Source organism: Antedon bifida, chromosome 11 (assembly GCF_963402885.1).
Source record: "Antedon bifida chromosome 11, ecAntBifi1.1, whole genome shotgun sequence".
NCBI lineage: Eukaryota > Metazoa > Echinodermata > Crinoidea > Comatulida > Antedonidae > Antedon > Antedon bifida.
In genome coordinates this window covers 6,261,252-6,277,841 of record NC_136236.1, presented here as the reverse complement: position 1 = coordinate 6,277,841, position 16,590 = coordinate 6,261,252, and the positions used below count along the sequence as shown (strand labels likewise).

Sequence of the window (16,590 nt, the reverse complement as noted above, 5' to 3'; positions counted from 1 at the left end):
TTTCCTGGCAACACAAAACCTATGTACGAAATTTACCCCAGTGTTTTTTTCGTGATTATTGTTGACAAACCTATTGACTATCAAATTACAAAACCTCATTGATATAAAAACACCACTTTGGAAGTTATAGGTACGTTTATGAGGTATACTTTTATAAAAAAAATATTTTTTAAAAACACCCCTTTTTAAAATAATGGTATCAACCAAACTCCATTTTGTAAATTTTTTTTTTCTACATTAAATGGAACTCAATACATGTTGTTTACACTGCTATAAACAAAAACTGTATACTGTAAGTATTTTTGGTTAAAATAAGTATACAAGTTTGTACTTTTTCACTATAGAAAATCTGTGAAAAATGGCAAAAACATCAAAATTTGGATAATTGACCGTTGTCATGGCAACGGAGGCTAAAAATTAAAATGAATGTTGTAGATATGCTTTTTATTGAAATGTCTATTCATGGTAAAAATTTGAGAGAAATCCATTTTTTTACATCTGCCACCAAATCTTTGATTTTTACAGACAATGGCTCTTAAGCACTGCTTTAACACTGCTTTTTGAACGGCATAGCTTCCTAGCCTAGTTGTCGTCACTGATTTACCTTTTTTAGAACATTGAGTGTGTTTTAAAACAAATAGGCCTAGGCCTAATGAATGTTTTGTATTCCTTTAAAGAGAACATTTCATTCACTAACAGATTACCTGGTTTTATTTAACTAGACCCCGCCTCGTTATTAAGAACATTCAATCTTTCAACACGTAAAATATTCTCATTATTCAACTCATAAACATTCACTACTTGATACGTAATTTATAACCAATATAATAGGAGAAATTCAGTTGTGCTCTTAAGTTAAAGGCGTTAAAAATAAATTTAATGATAAGTTCATAGTTCATTTCTCAGTGTTTTAGGCACTACCCAATTCCCTATTTTAAATTCTATATCAGCCATTGATATGTCTGGAAAGAATGGGTAATGCATTTAAGGAACTACTTTTACAGTAGATTTAAAATCCTGAACTCAATCTGATATATTTGGTTTTGTGGTTAGGGTATAGTAACCTGGTCTATAACCTGGATTATGGTATATTGCCTGAACATTGACATATCATTGTCATTCATTATTCAACCTTACTGTAGTACCCACTTTAAATCTATTTGGTTTTGTGGTTAGGGTAACCGGGTCCATTAACATGGTCTATAACCTGGATTATGGTCTATTGCCTGAAAATTGAAATATCATTGTCATTGTTATTCGTTATTCAACTTTAGTACCCACTTTAAATCTCACGCAATATTACAAAACACTCTTTGAAAAGCTGAAAATGTAACTTACACTCAATAAACAATTAAGAATGGGAACCGTGACACAATAACAACAATACATTATATAAGCTATTAGGTCCTATACATAAAATGATGACTATTGGCCAATGACATGGTGCCATTCATGTAGCATGTAGTCGACTAACTTTAAACAAAAAGCTGATTATCATTTAGAGATTGTAGTCTAGTGAAGATTTTTATTCATAATACTGGCAGACTAATTTTGTTTAAACATACAAAATGAAAGCTACTACTTATTTATTTTCATGGATAGTGTTTTATTTGGCAAATTTTACGGTGCGTGGCCAAAAAGTAAAAGGTAAGGGTAGGCCTACAGTAGCCTCTGCAGTATTTTTATTCAATCAAATAAAAGGTCCACTTTTATGGAGATACACATTTATTCGACCATTGTGGTCTAAACATTATGTATTTCTATACATTGAATGCATACATTATTCTGTAGCCTCACGCATGTTTTGAATTTCTGACGGCGTGTTTAATACTGATCTAGAACATTTTTAGAAATACCATAGGCGTATCATATCTATCATGACATATGCAGTGGTTCATCTATAGGTTTGTGGCAGGTTTGACTGGTAGGATACCGTCACACATCCGAGACGGAGTTTTAAATGATTTGATTTGTCTGTCTACTTTACATATAAGCATAACATAGCATATATTTATTCGTTATATAATTTCTTTCTCTGATGTACAAATAATTTGTTTACAGAATGGATTCCAGTGTTTAAGGGTGTGTCTGGAGCTGGAGAACCAGATCTGTACGATCTATGGACAGGGAGCACATCGCTTAATGAACTGAATGACTCTGTTCGTGCTCTTGACGCAAACATTAAAGCACACTTCAAAAGTCCATTGGTAGAAAGATGGTCTAAAGTTCGACAGGTAATCTTTGTAATCATAATTATTCGAATCTTTAATTTGAATATAATATATATTTTAACAATACATACATTATGGTGTTCCTTTTTAGATTTAGTAAATTCAATAGTTTATAAGCATAACAGGCATGTTGATATAAAGTTTGTGGTAGGCTACACCAACTTGACGTTTCGATCAATATACTTTTACTATTTATTTTAATCGAGTGAGAATGTAGAAAGTCAGGACACTGAAAATATAAGTGAAATTTTATGGGACTGGTGGTAAAGTATGGAACGCCTGAAGGCAGAGGAGGCGTTCCATAGTAAAGCTAAAACAATAGCAAGGTTCACAGTGGAAGGGATTGAAACAAAGACGACGCGTCTAGACAGGTTGTGAAATGTAAACTTGCCAAAAACTATGGCATGGTGTACTGTCGATGTAGATTCTTGTTGAACAAAGATAGCCAAATATTACTAATAACAAATCCAATACCTTGATGAAAGGTATTGTGTTTGTATATTTCAATAGCTTCTCTGGTGCGAAAACTGTTTTGTATAGTATTGTGGTAAGGAGGTTGAGTGTGACGTGTGACGTCACGGCCTGGAAAATTACATTTTTAAAACCAGTCAAAGAAACACAATTTCGGTGTAAATTTAATGTTGAATGACCAGTGATCTCTCCTCCCTCCGGTTGACTTGTCGATCAATAGATATAAGGAATGTTTCATTAATTACTGGATTTTTTGATACGCAATGAAGTTAATTTAGTGGTCTTTGATTGCACGCGTCGCGTATGAAGAGATTTCCGGTCAGTTAAGTTGCGTCTAGGTAAACTAATTCCTTAATTTGAAAATAACCATAGAAATTATAAACATTTCAATGAAGGTGAAGACAAAATCAATGTCTATTTGTCGATGAAGAAGTATATTAAATAGATTTTATCATCTACTAAAAAAGCTAAAGGAACTGATGGAATTCCTGCCAGACTCATAAAAATGACAATCAACTCAATTGTACTAATTGTGACGCCACGTAATGACACTAAAACCTCGCATTGGTGTGATATAAACATGCGTTTCGCAAATGAAAAAGTTGTTAGTAGAGAGCTTTACAAAACACATCGGTTTAGCTTCATGAACACACAGTAGTGGGTTAAGGCTAAATATCAGTGTCTTCGTGAAAACACAAAATACATTTCACGTGCGTAGTGCACGTTAATGTCACTTCATGGCGTCTGACGGTACAAGCTATTACGTTCTTAATCAATTCATCTCTATCAATCAGTGGCTTTCAAAGTATTAATGTCATTTCACTCTTCTCTGGTTGAAGCTATTGTAAAGCTACTACAAAGGGTGTGTAGTAGTAGTAGGCTTGCCACTTGGTTGCTTATTTCCGCATCACGTGTCGTTCCGTATTAGTTCAAAACAGTTTAATGGTTACATTTTAATTCTATTATACGGCAGCTTAAAAATATAACTTTGCTTTGTGTCAACGCGAGGTTGATTGTTGCGCATTCTAAATCAACTTCTGTGCACCGTGTTGAGCCGTGAATTTTGCAAAAAGTCACATGTTTGCAAACAATAATAATAATAATAATAATAATATTTATTTCCACAAATAATAAAGCAAAATACAGAGTAGCATAATACTGTAAATATACAACTGATAATGAACATAAATAATATAATGCAAGAATAGAAGTTAGTAAGTGGAAAAGGGACGCCACAGCAAGCAAGCTTTAATTTGGGCGCCCCTTTCAATAGTGAAACAACTTAAACTTTAACATTTTAAAATATTGATATTAATTATTATAAAAACAACAATTGATAATTCAGTTATATGCGATTACAAATTAAACAATTTTCATAACATAAACACCTATTTACATTGTTCCTGTATTCACAATAACATTTGTGCAAACATATTGCCTTCAAATGTGCTATCTGAAAGTAGCATTTTCAATGGCCTAGCACCGCTGACATTGACTAAAGATGAAAGTAGTGGACTTATGATGTACTCTGACAGTTTTCCCAGTTATAAAAATGATAATGTGCTACTTTGAACAGTGGGCTAGACCACCACAGAAAGAGTTTGAAAACGGAATCTCACATTATGCCTTTTTTATTTTATTATCTTTTATACAGAGATTAAAGTATCTCAGTATTATTTTTGTAGTTAAGTGTTTTTATGGTCATATTGATTTTGACATACACAATTATATTGATTTTAACCCTAGACACCCTGAAAAAGTTATTTTTAAACACAAATTTGCTTGAACCAATTGTCTAAAATTCTCGTTATTCAATCAGTTTCCACTTATTTGGCAAAATATCCCTGACCCCATCAAAGACCGATTATTATTTAGCTTCAGCCAATTTAAAAATTCTCTTCATTCAACTATAACTGAACTTTAAATTGTACATTTCTTTGTGTAATTACAATTATTTCTTATAGTTGTTGATTGCTCAATTTGTTTTTGCCTTTTTTGTTTTGAATTTTTACTATTTATGTCATATTGTAGTTTTCATATTTATGATCTTTTGATCTGTATTTTATATATTTTAAAGTTTATGTGTGTCTTCAATTTTTATGTGATTTATGTATGTGGTTTGGAGTATTGGAGAGCCACTTTGATAGTGCTTGCACTGTTGGCAATCCTCGGGGTACTCCATCCACACTTCGTTTGTATAGTGTTGGTTTCTTTCTGTCTGTATACCTGGAAATTGAATAAATAAATAAAAAAAAAAAAAAATTTACACACAATCAATATTTTCACATGTGATAGTAGGCCTACGTTTCTAAAAACAAACGTTTGTATAATATGTACATCTTCTACTAAAGGTTAAAATCAGTTTCTATGCAAATGGAGAAGAGGCGGCTTTTATCGAATTCGATGGTGCATCTACAGATAAAAACAGCTGGTTCGCCAAAAAGAGAGTGAGACGCAGTTCGTTTGGAGATTTAAAGCAAGCATCAACAAATTATTTCTCAATCAAAGGGTATGTTTTTACCTCCGCCAAGGAGGTTATATTTTCACCCCTGTATGTGTGCGTGTGTGTGTGTGTCTGTGAACAGCCTGGAGGCCACAGTTTTTATCCGATTCTCACCAAATTTGGCTACAATGATCTATGCCCCAAAAGCTCGGACAAGTTCGAATTTGAGGGGAAAAGGTCAAGGTCACAACTAACAAAAAAACTATTTTACTGCCTGGAGACCACAGTTTTTATCCGATTCTCACCAAACTTAGCCACAATGATCAATGACTCATCATATAATTGTGGTTAAATTTTGAAGGGTCATGGTCAAAGATCAAGGTCCACAAAAAAAAGAAATAAAAAAATAATAATAAAAAAAAACCTCAGCGGGACTTGAACCAGCGATCTCAACTGTGAGAGGCTGGATACATAACCATTACACCAAACTCTCATCCACAACGTTGTAGTGTGCAGTTAGCCTATTTACTTTAGAACCAATAAAAAAAATGTAAAAAAAAAACATTTTCAGGGGGCATTTTATGTAGGGAAATTTTACAGTAGGCGGAGGTTTGTACTCTCGGAGTACCCTCTAAAGTGTTGTTTGTTTTTTTTTCTTTCATTAACCTTCTTCCTTAAAGTACCTATTCTCGCTCTGTGGGCAAATGACCTTTATTTTGTCAATATTGTTTGTGAATTTTAACTATTTATCTATCCCAGAAGAAATTTTAATTAACCTAAAATACCAAACTACTATAGTAAACTTTTGAAATTTTCGATTACGTCATGCTCATAGTCAAGATCCCTATGTATTTTCGTGTGCAAATCATGGAGGGAAAGTGTAAACATTGTGGTTTATGAATATTTAAAGCATGCTGGTTATAACAATTCATGTTGTCAAATTTCTAAAAGTTATCTTTGACCCCGATATCTTTGCAACGCATTGAATAAATGACTCAAAACCTTTCTTTTATATTAAACTTTGACCTGAACTGGTAGTACACATTCCTATATCTCAAAAACTATTGGCAATGAAATGTATAACAAATCAAAGATCTTCAAAATTACTTGATTTTAAGTAGGCCTAAACACATCCATTTTTGCATTTTTGCTTGTAGTTTTACACTCAAATATCAAGTTATAACTTTATAATTATTTTTGTTGTTGACAATGTGGTATTGAAGAAAGAAAGATACAATACCAAAAATGCGCTTCTATTTCAGAGATTTAGACGCTCCTTTAAATAGACATTTCTTTTCTAACAAAAACTATGGCGGTTGTGATAATGACTTCGGATGGACTGTCGTGGTAACCCAAGATGGAGATTGTCCATGGGAAAGGAAACAAACTGATTACCCTTTGATCTTGTACTCACCCGTACCCGAGGGCGTACTTTGGCAATCTAGTAAGTACTTTGAAAATGTTTTAAGACACGTAAGATGCATTGTCCCCTAAAAACATGAAAAATAAAGATTAGTTAAATCAGACTTTTGATAGGTAATTTTGTAGTTTTAATAAAATAATAATTGGTTTTACTAATTATAACATGACAAAATACAATTAAATTATTAAATTCTATCAAAACCCAATTTGTCTATTTTTTGCTTACTTAGGCATAATGTTAATGCTAAGTCAAAAGTAATATATATTTCTCTTCTAAGTTTATAATAATAGATTACAATAATTTGGGAAGGGACAAAATCCAAAAAAAAGAGCAAAGCTTTTGTGAGAGGCAGGCCATAAAGCATTACGTCATAAAATAATACAGGAGGATGAAATATACAGGATTAAAAACATGCACCTTTTAGCCACGTACAAGCCTTCATAGCCTGCTCTTCAGACTTACGGTCTGATCGAAATTGGGTTACTGTATGTACTTTACTCGATGTTACATCGGAATTTCATACACTAAGATGATAACATACAATAAGATAGCAATTTATATTTTTTTCAAGTTAAATATACCAATAATTTATTTTATAATTATATACAGATAACCCAGGTATTGCAGATTTTATGGCCATTTTCTTAGAATTTACAGGTAATTCATTTCACAGTAATAATGATTTCCAACAAATGTATTAACATTGGATGAACTCTACGGTGGTGTACTTTTGAAATAAAACAAAAATATGTATAATTACACTGTTGTCATATTTAAACTTAGCATGTCTAAAAGTTGATATTATCAGTGCATTTTGATTGATTGATTAATCTAGTAGACCGACTAAATTCTTTGATATTCGTTAAATAATCGTTTAATTTTTCTTATAGATTCTTGCCCACATGAGGCTGTAATAGTAAATGGTGTGACTTACACATTCGAAGCATCTCCGGCAGATTTTTTGGCTCATTCTCTAGAGTTGTGTAGCTTTGATAACAGTAAGTTTAAATATAAATCCATTAGTCAATATTTTAGAGAGCTTTTATTTATTTTATTGTATCGTATACAAAATATATAAATCATAAAATCAGCGAAGATTATAATACTCTAAAATTACTCGACAGATCCACTGGCTCTACGCATGTGTAATGGAGGCGTCTGGGAAGGAATAATTGTGGAACCTTGCGCAAGCAATTCCATCAGTAATCTGGCAAAGGTAAGTATCTCTATCTTGTTGATATAAATGTGCAGTACACCACGTGTGTTAGTTCTGAAAAGAACTGGTTAGTTTCTCGACGCTTCGATCAATATGCTTTGATCGTCCTCAGGAGTGAGAAATGATTCTCACGATGGACGATCAAAGCATATTGTTTGTTACATATTGTTTGTAATGACCATCTTAAATAAATGTTTATTGAAACTTGAAACTTGATCGAAGCGTCGAGAAACTTAACAGTTCTTTTTAGAGCTAATATACGTGGTGTACCGCAAACTTAATATCAACATTTTATTTCGCCATGCAAACCTTCAAACAATATATCTTTATATTGATAAAGTGACATAATCAAGTCACTGGAGGCCAAAAATAATATTTTTGGTTAGTCTTACAATTGTGCACATTTATCGCTCAATAAGATTGTTATCTCGAGAACAATGTTGACTAGATGAATTTCTTTGTGACTAGATTCAATTGATTGAGACTGACCATAATGATTGTGTATGCAATATGTTTGATAATCAGGATTCATTTGATCATCGCGATTCATCTGACCACCACTATCCATCTGACCATCACTATTCATTTAACTATCACTATTCATTTGACCATCACTATTCATTTGACCATCACTTTCCATCTGACCATCGCAATGCATCTGACCATCGCGATTCATCTGACCATCCGATTAATTTGGCCATCACGATTTATCTGACGATCAATATTCATTTGACCATCACGATTCATCTGATCGTCACGACTCATTTGGCCATCACGTTTCATCTGACGACCAATGTTCATCTGACGACAAATGTTGACTAGATGAATTTCTTCGTGACTAGATTCAATTGATTGAGCCTGACCATAATGATTGTGTATGCAATATGTTTTGATAATCAATATTCATTTGACCATCACGATTCGTCTGACCATCACGATTCATTTGACCATCACGATTCATTTGACCATCACGATTCATTTGACCACGATTCATTTGACCATCATGATTCATTTGCCTATAACGATTCACTTGACCAACACGATTCATTTAACCAATATACCAGTATTTATTTATAACAAGGCCATATAGATGACTGCAGTCGCGTGCTCAAGTTAGTGTTTACCAACCGACCGACCAATCGACCGACCGACCGAAATTGCTGAACATGTTTAAAAATGTTGAACATGTTTAAAAACATTGATATTTTTTAAATTTACACGTGCGTAGCCTGTCATTTTTGACATGCTCGTATAACGTAATTTCGAGTTGAAAAGTGAATCAAATATGATGATATTATTAAAGAAAGTTTGTGAAACAGAAATCGGGCAAAAAGAGTCCACATTAATATTTAACGCGCAGTGCGCGTGCAAAAATGCGCACTCATGGCAATTTTTTAAATGCTTAAAATTTCCTGAAACGTATTCTTATTTTATCGAAAATACAGTTTGATAATTTTGAAAATTTTAAGCGCGCGTACGCATGTGTTACATGCGCTACGCACGTAATTGTATTGCCATATGATGATTTATGGCCTGAAATTATGAGTACCAAATTTTATTTAATTGTGATTCATGCTTGTGAAGATATGATTACAAGCGCGCGTACGCATGCGTTACTTGCGCTACGCACGTAATTGTATTGCCATATGATGATTTATGCCCTGAAATTTATGAGTACCAAATTTTATTTAATTGTGATTCATGCTTGTGAAGATATGATTACAAACGTGATTACGTTAAATCGTGCGTAGACCGCGTAATTTTTGATTGTGCACCTTGAAAACATAACCACATCGATTCCTGGCCATAAGGAATATACTGTGAAAAATTGACTTAGCTAGATGAAACTGATATCAAGACAAGGCCATATACAAGTTAGTGTTTACCGACCGACATAGTGAGCTGTAGAGTCGCGTTGCACGCGACTAAAAACATACAAACGGCAGCAATTTTTAAAGGCTGAAAACGTTTTTAACAAACACATATAAAAACACATACAATATTACAAGTTTAATAGATAGTTAACATTCATACAAAATAAATAAAATATTATATACAATTTTTTACATTTTTTTTACATTATTAGGCCTATGTTGAATTGTTAACAAAAAATGGATCCAGGTGAAAATTAATGAGGACAAAACATAATTTCATCTTTCAGGTAATAATAACTGAAGGAAATGCCGAAAAAGTTGGTATGTATCTATCAATCCTTACGAGTGAAGAAAATATGGACAGCAAAGTTAACATTGAAGATGTTGCCTTGATTCTAGAAGGAATAACTGGAGTTGGAGGAGGTAATCGAATGGTAAGGGAACTTTTTCAACTGTTTAAATGAATTTTTTGAGCAGATTATGAAATCGATAGGACATTTTAAAAACAGGAATCGGAGCAGGAAATGAGTCAAGGAAACTTAATTAATGATGATGACGATTTTAAATACTTTTAATACATTACACAATTAATAATGTGTAAGTATTTTATGTTTTCAGATTACTAACTTTACAGTGAACGTTGTGAGTAACATACAAAATGCTGACGATGACGTTTTTACAGCAGACAATAATAATATGAGCGCGACTTCCAGTATCGTGAAGTCTCTAGAAACTCAGATTGGATCTGTTCCGAACTTTAAAGGCGTTGAGAACAATTTAGCTGTGCAGACCACACATTATTCCCATGAGACACTTTCAAATGGTATCGGATTTGCTTCACTTCAGCCTGGCAATGCTACCGGTGGTCTTCAAAAAGAGAATATCGAAACTTTTGAAGACGTTGATGATTTTCTAATGGATATGATAGAAACATCAATAGCTTTGCCGCCTGAAATTGTTGAGTTAAGTCAGGATCAAACAGAATCAACGCAGATACAGGTTAGCTTTATTGTGTACCAGACATCCAAGTTATTTGCTTCGAATCGTCTAATATCCAATAAACAAAGGGCAGTTGGAAGTCGTGTCATTTCGGCTACTGTTGAAAATGTCAGAGTCGAGGGTTTGAATGAGCCAATCAGAGCCGCATTTTTACCGGTCGTGGTAAGTTAATTTATAATAATAAGTTAATAATTACAAGTACATTAAATTAATTTTTCATTCATTAATGTTTCTTTCTAATATAACAGGAAGATGTATCTGGTAACCCTGAATGTGTTTTTTGGGACTTTGAGTTAGAAAACGGGCAAGGTGATTGGTCAAAAGAAAGCTGCTACTTCAATAAAACATCAGACGGTCGTATCGTCTGCTTCTGCGATCATTTAACAAACTTCGCTGTCATATTGGTTTGTTATTATTTGTTGTCGATTTTAATTAGAATGAATTGGATAATATAAGAAATTCACAATCAAATAAGATATCCAGTCAGCATTACTGGTTGTTCTAAATCATAAATATTACACGATCTTCCTCTTTTTAAATGGCATAAACAGATACATTATAATGGGCGCTATGAAGTAAACATGGACTTAAGTAAATATTATTGACAATGCTTTTCTCTAAGAATATAGTTGACTGAAGAGTGAAAGCCAAGGTTACTGTTTTGTTGAAACGCTACAATTCAATCAAGGCAATCTAAATAACAGGATGCTTAGCGCCGGAGATCATCAAATGGTTTATCTGTGGCTGCGACAACACCAGACACCACGCTCCGCGGAAAATATGTGCATAATACAGTACTGCTGGTATTTGTCGCAGCCATACATAAGATCAAAGAACTGTTACGAATTCCTGTCCTGTTGTTAGATTGTATTGATTCAATTATGTCGTTTTTTTAAAATTTATTTGACATTATTAAAGCTAGTATACGGAACGCCAAGGGGCTTTGTAAGCGCACCGCAACCAATCACTACTCAATAGATGATGATTTATCGTGTTTTGATTGGTCAAATTACTTGCATTACGCTTACGTCATCAGTGTTTAACCTTTTTTGGCAGGATTACCATGGACAAACTGGTGAATATGATGTTCTTTCATTCATCAGCATCATCGGGTGTAGCATATCTATCGCTTGCTTGATTTTCACCATTATTACTTTTACTTGTTTCAGGTAAGGTGTATACATTCTAAAAAAACGAGAACATTCATTATCCAAAATGTTATAAATGTTTGCATGTCCGATCCAGGGCTGGAATTTTTTTGTTTTGTCTAGAAAAATGCTTAAGTTAAAAAGCCTTATATTAGTTTTTTTTTTAATATAAAAATGGTACTTTCAGTATTATCTTTAATGAACTTTGTAATTTATAAAAATTACAAAAAGCATAAATATTTCTATTCTATCGTATATTGATTCCAGTTGTTTTTTCTTTTTTTTTTTGGACTTTTCAACCCATATGATGGCCTAATTAGTATTATTGAATTTATCTAATCAATTATTTTTCAGGAACCTACGTGGAAAGCGCCCTCAGCGTATACTAGTAAACTTGTGTTTTTCTTTGCTCTTACTATACACTACATTTGTGATCGGTATTGGGTTAACATCGTGTCCCAATTGCTGCATCGTGGTAGCCATTCTTCTACATTACTTTGTTCTCACAACACTTTTCTGGATGCTTGTTGAAGCTGTTAATATGTATCTGAAGTTTGTTGTGATATTTTACGAGGAAACACGTTCTTTCATGTTGAAGTCAGCCGTACTTGGCTGGGGTAAGTCTCTTATTCAAATATTTATGAGAAAATAAATGTACATACATTTATAATGACTATACTAGGCTATACTGAACTTGAAAATTAGAGAAATAAAAAAATATTTCCAAAACTTTAAATCGTGAATGTGAAATCGATAATTTCTGATAAAATGCAATTTCTGCAAATCATTAAAAAAAAATCATGGTAAATATGTGTGAAAAAAATCATCCTGATCTTATACGAACGAAGGATTAGCCAATCATTTAAACACACATAATTTTAGCTGGGTTGTGTTATCTTCTTACGCTTACCTAATCCATGAAGTGAATAATTTTCATTTTAAACCAATCGGCGTGTCATAAATTGTATTTGTTTGTTGTGTCTTAATGCTGGTGTGACTAATTTTACTACAACCATATGTATGCGAATTTAGTGTAATTGTTATGTAACCAGCCTTTCAACTAAACATAGTTTCAGTTTACTAACAATAGAACAGCAACGCCAAACAAACGAATGAATTTGAAAATAAGTAGATTTTAAAAACTACTCGTATAAATATCAATAAGCGCGTCAATCTAAATAGCGCCCTCTCATATGTTAAACCTTGTGATATTTATACGATCTCAAGACTATCGATAATCAATGGCAAAATGTATAAGTATATATACATACTTGCTCTGTATTGTTGTTATCGTATTGATACATTTTTGTGACATAAATAAAAACCCTGTAGACTATTTTCGCTCATTTTTGTATATATATATATTATTGTTCAACAGTTCTTCCAGTATTACCGGTTACAATCGTTGCAGCTGTTAATTTTAAAGGAACATATTCAAATGAACATTAGTAAGTTTCTTATATTTCCCAGATTAATTTTTTAAATATACGAGCAACCATCTAAGCACCTTTAAACTGTATAGAATGAACGAAGTAAACTCTGAATGATGTTAATCTAGTAACAATCGCCTTTGATTATTACTTCAAATTTCTCCACAGCGGTTTCCGATAATGATTAAATTTCCAAGAGCTAGCGCTCCCTCAATCTCCTATTTGTTCCTGAACTATGAGGGAGACGCTGTTCCCCTTTGGCCACCTTCAATTTCCAAATGCTTTATAGTTTAATTAAAACTTCTTTTTTATTTTTAGTTGTTTTATGAAACCTGGACCCGCGTTATACGGTGGGATATTAGCCATCTCAGCCATCATCCTCGCGATTAATTTCGTCTTATACACACTGATCATTCGTAAACTGACCTGTCGACGAATAATGACCACAGCAAACACGGCTAACGATAAAGAACTGACTGTGCGGGTGAGAAACGCCATATCGATAATGATGCTGCTTGGTTTAACGTGGATCTTCGGATTCTTCGCCGTAGATTCTTCTGAGGGAAATCGAATCCTGTTTCAATCGTTGTTCTGTGTGTGTAATTCTTTGCAAGGATTCTTTATTTTCGGATTGTTTTGTGCTCGGCGTAAGGACGTCAGAGATGCGTGGGCGAAATGCTGCTGTAGTTGCAGAGGGTTCTTTACCAGATCAGCATCAAAACAACGCTATGCAAGCGTAGAGAAGACAACAGATGCTACAAATACCCAGACGAGCGGTGGTGGGCTTGGATTGGTTGTCCCCATTCCCTTAACTACTCTAAGTGGCTCGAACTTAAACGGCTCAAATAATGAAGTTTAAACGAAATACGTTCAGGAGTTGAAATAGAAGATTTTGAACGACCTATTCAATGAGGTTGAAACCCGCCATCTACTGATAATGCGTTCATCCGCCATAATACATTTAAATTCACTCCATTCAACACACAGTCATTGTTTTTATTATTACACACGCCTACTGTATTACATTTTTTTTTTGATTTTCAACACAAAACCTCACCGCTTGAATAGGATGTAAAATGTTAGACTAAGACTATAAGTTTTGTAGCGGAGAAGGCACACTCTGTAGGCTTAGTTCATTCGTTGGAAGATTGACTGCTCTTTATAACTCGGCTTCGCTTTGTTAAATAGAGCAGTCAATCTTTTAACTGAGGAAATGTTTACCAGTCAACTTCATTATTTTTAAACTTATGTGAAGTATTTCTAAACACAACAAGATTAAACATTGACAACAATCCATTGAAATAATTCCAGCAAGTTCAAGTCTTGCCTATTGTTTTTAAATAGCACAACATTTGATATCAATCTTAGAATGGCTCTTTCGATTTCAACTGCAAAGAAGTTCGAAAACAAAGTAGTGAATAAGTACCAAATGTACCATTTCTGCATGACTAGCCTTGTTCATTTTCCATGTAAAGATAATATCACAACAAAATGTAAAGAAAAAAGGTAATTTCATTTAATTATATAACACCTAAATAAATTCCTGTGATTTAATTGGACGAATGTGGGTCACATGGCGTGCAACAGTACGCACTATTAAACGATTTTAAATAAGAAATGATTGCATTTAATATTAGAAAATATTTCTGATAAAATTACCAAACATATGTGTGGAATAACTTTAGTTAAAACATTAATATTATATTAAAATTAAATGTTAGTATAGTTAGTAAAATAAAACAGTAGGCCTATAATTATGCATGTATTTTGTTATTTTATTCAATGTTCAGGCACAAAACAAACGGTGTAGTGTCCTGAGGATTGCCATAAGTGCTAAGCACTATCAAATTGGCTCTCCATATACTGCACGTGAATATATAGAAGTGAAACAATAGAAAATACAAAGATTTAAAAAATTGAACAATTGCGAAGATTACATGAGTGTCGATAGAATTTGGATTTTCTTTTCTATAATACAAACGTTTAAACGGTACGTTTGTAGTTAATCGTGTAGTGTAATTTGTATCCAGAATACTGTAAAGCCCAACATTTTCGCGGCCCATAATTTTCGCGATTTTACATTTTTAACTATTTCACGACCTTTTATTTTCGCGATTTGAGTTTCTTAGCTTATCGTTTTATTAAGTTAAATCTTAATTAACAGAGAGAAGAGAGTTTTGAAACGAAAGTTTAAGATGGACTCTAAACATTCCTATATTTAATTAATAATAATTCCGAAATTATAGTCCATGTTTCAAACAAAGTATGTGATATATTATGTAATTTGTTATTTCACTATTCACTAAGGACGAGGGGGGATTTCAATGATATTTCCAAAGTTTTCCTGTAATGCAGCTGATAACGCCCTGAACAACCGGAAACCACACCCAGAAACTACTAAAAGCGATGCGCGAAGATCGAGAAGCGGGGATTTCCCTTCCAGATCATCATATACTGTAGGCCTAATAATACCAGTTATATACCAATAGGACAGGTTTTATGCAAACGAATAAGCAATTAGCAATTATTTTTATATCAAAAAAATTAATATTTTGTAGTGTAATTTTTGTGTTTAATTATATAATTTGAAATAATCAAATGTTTAGAATAACTATTTGGTATCAAAAGAAAGCCAATAAAAATTGAATTTGACACTAAAACCATCTTTATGACAAGATATAAGAAAAAGAGTACAGTAACTCCGATCTGCATTGCGAACGTGCAGCGCATCAATATGACGTCATGAATGAGGTCAGGCATGCATCATGAATCTTCATGATATATGCACGCTCTCTATAGTTTCTGTCTTAACCTATAGGAAAAAAAATAATGCGTCCCGGATAGCGATTTTAACACATACTCCATGATGTTCAGTGAGGTCAAATTATCATTATCATGCAATATAGGCAATAGGCAAGTAACAATGGATACCGCGTAACACAATATCAACACTACATTAAGTGGTGAGTGGAATAATGAGTTGCCAACGCATTTTTCGCCCTTGGCACGCATTATAGATGCCAATATTTTTAGGTTTTTCCATAGCGCCCTCTATGGTTTAACGTTGTATTGTAGCGCCCTCTATAGTTTAATCAAACATCCCGATATTTCATTTTTAGTCGTGTGCATCGCGACTCTACAGCTCACTATGTTGTTCGGTTGGTCGGTAAACACTAACTCAAATTTTAACACGCGACTGCAGCCATGTATTATGGCCTTGTTCCAAGTTGGGAGGTAGTAGTACGTGGTAGGCCTACATTCCACTGATCTGTCAAAGATTAATCCAATGGATCGTGCTAGGTGATTTTAGAGAATGTGCAATAACTGCCTTTAGATTTGAAAACTGAACTCCATC

The 16,590-nt window shown here is 33.3% G+C and overlaps 1 protein-coding gene across 1 annotated transcript; it reads left to right on the top strand.

Annotated features, from left to right (window-relative positions):
* The first annotated feature begins 1,533 nt into the window (after positions 1–1,533).
* On the top strand, positions 1,534–14,975 carry LOC144856425 (adhesion G-protein coupled receptor G6-like). Its single transcript, XM_078714432.1, has 14 exons — positions 1,534–1,647; positions 2,062–2,234; positions 5,054–5,211; positions 6,408–6,589; positions 7,178–7,225; positions 7,459–7,566; positions 7,693–7,784; positions 9,946–10,092; positions 10,277–10,819; positions 10,906–11,061; positions 11,714–11,826; positions 12,160–12,422; positions 13,184–13,253; positions 13,554–14,975. The coding sequence occupies exons 1-14, from the start codon at positions 1,569–1,571 to the stop codon at positions 14,092–14,094; spliced, it is 2,673 nt and encodes an 890-aa protein (XP_078570558.1). The 5' UTR covers positions 1,534–1,568; the 3' UTR covers positions 14,095–14,975.
* The last annotated feature ends 1,615 nt before the right edge of the window (positions 14,976–16,590 follow it).